We start from the raw sequence: 4,132 nt of genomic DNA, 5'->3' as shown, positions 1-4,132 counted from the left end.
GTGACAACATTGCTTAGAGTTGCAAAGAAAATAAAATAATGTTGAAATTCTAACTATTTGCTATTATTTTGAAATTTAACCCCTCTGCTCGACAAGATTTTGACATATGACTTTACCGTTGATTCGGCGGGATATTTTGAATAGCGACATGGAAGTCAAAAATTTGTACTAACTTTCAACACATGAATTCTAAGTTCGTAATGCCTGATCAGAAGTATTTTAACTATAACTTTAGAGCTCACTTATTTGACAACAACTTGCAAAGGTCAAATGGGGTCAGTTAATTCAGAAAAAGATAATAATTACGGTGTTTTTAAGTCTATCGAAAAGTTAGGCATTTCAAATTTGGTGAAAACTTACCAATAAATAATCGCATCACTTTCTCAAACACAACACAAACGTCATATTTATAACATTTTCAATCCGTTGCAATACATTTCGTGCACTTATTTATGTTCAATAACTAAAAAATCAGCACATAAAATACACAATAAAAATGAACAATTTACAAGATCAAAGAGAAGTAGACTTTGGAATGGAGTAATGAGTATGTATTTTTTTTTTCAATCAGCGGTGTGCATTCGATACCTAAATCGGATATTTATTATAAATAATCGAATACCAATTTTATATATACATACCTATTTTTTAATAGCAACTTATTTCAATTTTATTTATTAATTTTAAAGAAGACGGATCACAATCCATATAAAATTGCCCCACGTCCTATAACAATGTGACGTATCTCAAAAAAAAGATAAAAATGTTTAAAAAAATATGGCATACTCTCTAATTCATTTTTTTTACACCTTCATACGAAAAAAATGCTTTAAAAATTGTTCAGGCGCTGTTATGAAAACATCGTTCATAGGACTATTTATGGACTATTTTATTAAATTATTTTTTTGTTTGATAGGGATATACCTCACAGGTGGTCCCATAATCATCAGGCCAGGATCTGATGATGGAAACCCTGAGAAATCCAGGGCAACTTTTGAAAGTTGTAGGCATGCGCAGGATAAAAACTTGACTATAAGGTGTATGTCTTATAACAATATGCAACAGTAAAAGTTTGGAGCTGACCTGATGATGGAGACCAGAGAAGGTCGAGGGAACTCGACAACCGAACTTCTCTCGTCTACATCTCCTTCACTGTTGCGGAGGCCTCGTAAATACGAATAATATAAGCACAAACACGAGAAAGTTTAAATATTCAGTTGTCGAGTTCCCTCGACCTTCACTGGTCTCTATCATCAGGTCAGCTCAAAGCCTTCACTGTTGAATAGTGCTACCAGGCAAACACCTGAGTGATAAGATTTCAACCTATGTATTTCTGCAACTTTCGAAAGTCGCCCTCGATTTCTCAAGGTTCCATCATCAGATCCTGACCTGATGATAATGGGACCACCTCGGAAGTATACGCTATCAAACAAAAAAAGAATCATCAAAATCGATAAATAAATGGCTGAGTAATCGCGTAACAAACATACGAAAAAATGGTCGAATTGAGAACCTCCGCTTTTTGGGAAGTCGGTTAAAAATAAGTCGGCGGCGGCCATCTTTCCTTCTTGGATCAGCTTTCGATGAACAGCGAACTATTTGCCCTTTCAAACAATAAAATCGTCATAAAATTTTGCGATAACTACACCTAACTACGGCTCTTGTCAAATTGCTTTGCCGCTCAGTTAAAAAGTTGGAAGTAACGAATCGCCATTAAGTTTGGCAGGTCTACAGGAATCCTGCACATAAAACACCCGAAGAAATAAATAAGTCTTCATTTGCCGTCTTCAGAAACCCCAAAAACCGAAGATTATTTTATTCCGGCTACAACGTATTTTCTACCACTGATTTTCTAGCATTTTTTTCAAAATAAATTTACTTTTCCTAATTTATTTTCAGATTATGGTAAGTATACAAAAGTGCAATTTAGTAATATTATAATATCAAATAATATAAAATTATTAAATCGATTCTTTATTTTAACGAATCGGATCATTCGATGCAAAACTTCTATCACCGTCGCCATCTTGTCTATGCGTCTTCAAATTTAAAAAAACAACTAATGTAAACAAACATGGCGAGTTCGATCAGAATTCCCGGTAATTACGATTGGATTTTAAAAAGGTATATTTCTAACGGGATGCTAAATATGAAAGGTTTGAATGCGTAAAAATAATTTAAATTTATTTAGTTATTTTATTTAGTACTCACAAATGTGGTTTGATTGGAAATAAAATAAATATGAGCGTAAATAATTAGGAAAGCATATGACTGATTCGCAGACCCCAATTGGGGTCTAAACCGAGCTTACGGTGACATTGATGTTCAGACCCCGATTGGGGTCCGCTACGGATTTGACGGTTAAAAGTTGAAATAACCTCACTAATTAAAGGTATTGAAAGTTTTTCTTATACATCGATTTCGGTAAAGAAAGGCTAGTACATATCGATGAGAAACACATTCCATTGAATGTTTTTAAACGCGACGATTCAAACATTCATTCACAAATTCTGTCATTCCAGTGGTGTGAAAGAGAAGACTTATATCAAATACTCAATCGGTCTGAAAGAGATAGAGAATAACCTTTACAAGCTCTTATTTTGAATGTGTGGAATGGTTGAATTGCATGGTAATTTTAATTTTTATAAATAATAATTGTGTTGTTACGTTATGAAGAACCGTATAATGTTGCTTGCAAATGTGTAATAGTCATAACTGTCGTGTATGAATTTGGTGCGAAGACTGTTGATGGTCAATAATGTTATTTTGTCCGACGTGTGCCAACGTTCTTATGGTAGAGGAAGGTCCAGAGTCTGGACTACGGTACGCCTGTAACACTTGTCCTTATGTGTACAACGTTAGAAGGAAGGTGTCCTCACGCACATTCCCTAAACTTAAGGTAACTTCTTATGGTCTTAGATTGCATCAGCCAGCACTGACCGCTTGCTTCAACTACTCAAAACGATCGTAATATGTTTCCATATGTAATCTAATTTCATGCTTATTATCTTTTTCAGGAGCTTGACTATATTATGGGCGGAGCTGCCGCCTGGGAGAATGTAGACTCGACCGATGCTGTGTGCCCAAAGTGCGGACATGGTAGAGCATTCTTCATGCAACTGCAAACTCGCTCAGCCGATGAACCCATGACTACATTCTATCGCTGTTGCAACCACAAGTGTGCGCATAACTGGCGTGATTAGTTTCTTCTGTGAAAGACTAAAAGCAGTGAATCAAATACTTGTACACCAAATGAGTATGAATTTCTTCCAAAAACTTAATTTATTTAGTAGTTTTTTACTTAGATACAAAACTGCTTCAGTCAAAATGAAGATAGATAAGATGGCTCCAGTAATATCAAGCTTTGAAGATTATGCTTCCACTAAAGCTGCAGAATTCTTGGGCAAAGGTCAGGTCATAGCAGTGCCAACCGACACAATATATGGGCTGGCATGTAGTGCCAACTGTCCAGATGCTATAAAAAAGTTATATGCAATAAAAGGTAGAGATTCAGCCAAACCAGTGGCTATTTGTGTGTCATACATTAAAGATGTAAGAAAATGGGGTGAAGCTGACCATTTGTCAGATGACTTACTTCACAGCCTGCTACCTGGACCAGTAACAGTTGTTTTAGAAAAAACAAAATATCTTGACAATCCATTCCTAAATCCTACTGCTACTAAAATAGGAATTAGAATACCTGACCATGATTTTGTGAACAGAGTCACAAAGATTTTTGATAAACCTGTTGCATTGACAAGTGCGAACTTCAGTAATGAACCATCCACATTGTCTATCAAAGAGTTTGAACACCTCTTTGGTCATTTAGGAGCGGTTTTTGATGGTGGGGTGTTGAGTCAAGGACTTGAACAGAATAGAACTGGATCTACAGTGGTAGACTTGTCGCAGCAAGGCACCTACAATGTCATACGAAGAGGTATCTCCTATGACAGGGTGGTGAAGATTGTTGAAAGTTTTGGTTTAAAAAGTATTGTTTAAGTTATTTATGGACCCTGTGATAGATTTATGTTTGAAATAAATGTTATATTACATTTTTTTTTTCTTATTAGCTACTTCCTCTTTCAGCGAATTTATTGTTATTATTGTCCTAGGGTCCCATGTAAGACTTTAA

The 4,132-nt window shown here is 35.5% G+C and overlaps 2 protein-coding genes across 2 annotated transcripts; both read left to right on the top strand.

Moving 5' to 3' along the window:
* Positions 1-2,608: 2,608 nt before the first annotated feature.
* Positions 2,609-3,203, top strand: LOC110382683 (DNA-directed RNA polymerase III subunit RPC10). Its single transcript, XM_021343353.3, has 2 exons — positions 2,609-2,899; positions 3,018-3,203. The coding sequence occupies exons 1-2, from the start codon at positions 2,759-2,761 to the stop codon at positions 3,201-3,203; spliced, it is 327 nt and encodes a 108-aa protein (XP_021199028.1). The 5' UTR covers positions 2,609-2,758.
* A 49-nt stretch (positions 3,204-3,252) lies between these two features.
* LOC110382684 (threonylcarbamoyl-AMP synthase) lies at positions 3,253-4,052 on the top strand. The gene has a single exon (XM_021343354.3). The coding sequence runs from the start codon at positions 3,253-3,255 to the stop codon at positions 3,997-3,999; it is 747 nt and encodes a 248-aa protein (XP_021199029.3). The 3' UTR covers positions 4,000-4,052.
* The last annotated feature ends 80 nt before the right edge of the window (positions 4,053-4,132 follow it).

The sequence above is a fragment of the Helicoverpa armigera genome, chromosome 22, assembly GCF_030705265.1.
Source record: "Helicoverpa armigera isolate CAAS_96S chromosome 22, ASM3070526v1, whole genome shotgun sequence".
Taxonomy (NCBI): Eukaryota; Metazoa; Arthropoda; class Insecta; order Lepidoptera; family Noctuidae; genus Helicoverpa; species Helicoverpa armigera.
Note: the sequence above shows the minus strand (reverse complement) of the source record. Positions and strands in the feature narration are given on the sequence as shown.

Excerpts from the sequence above, each read along its gene's own strand:
- LOC110382684 (XM_021343354.3), top strand. The coding sequence starts at position 3,253 with ATGAGTATGAATTTCTTCCAAAAACTTAATTTATTTAGTAGTTTTTTA.
- LOC110382683 (XM_021343353.3), top strand. The coding sequence starts at position 2,759 with ATGTTATTTTGTCCGACGTGTGCCAACGTTCTTATGGTAGAGGAAGGT. Across the intron at positions 2,900-3,017 it reads GCACATTCCCTAAACTTAAG|GAGCTTGACTATATTATGGG; the intron begins GTAACTTCTTAT and ends TATCTTTTTCAG.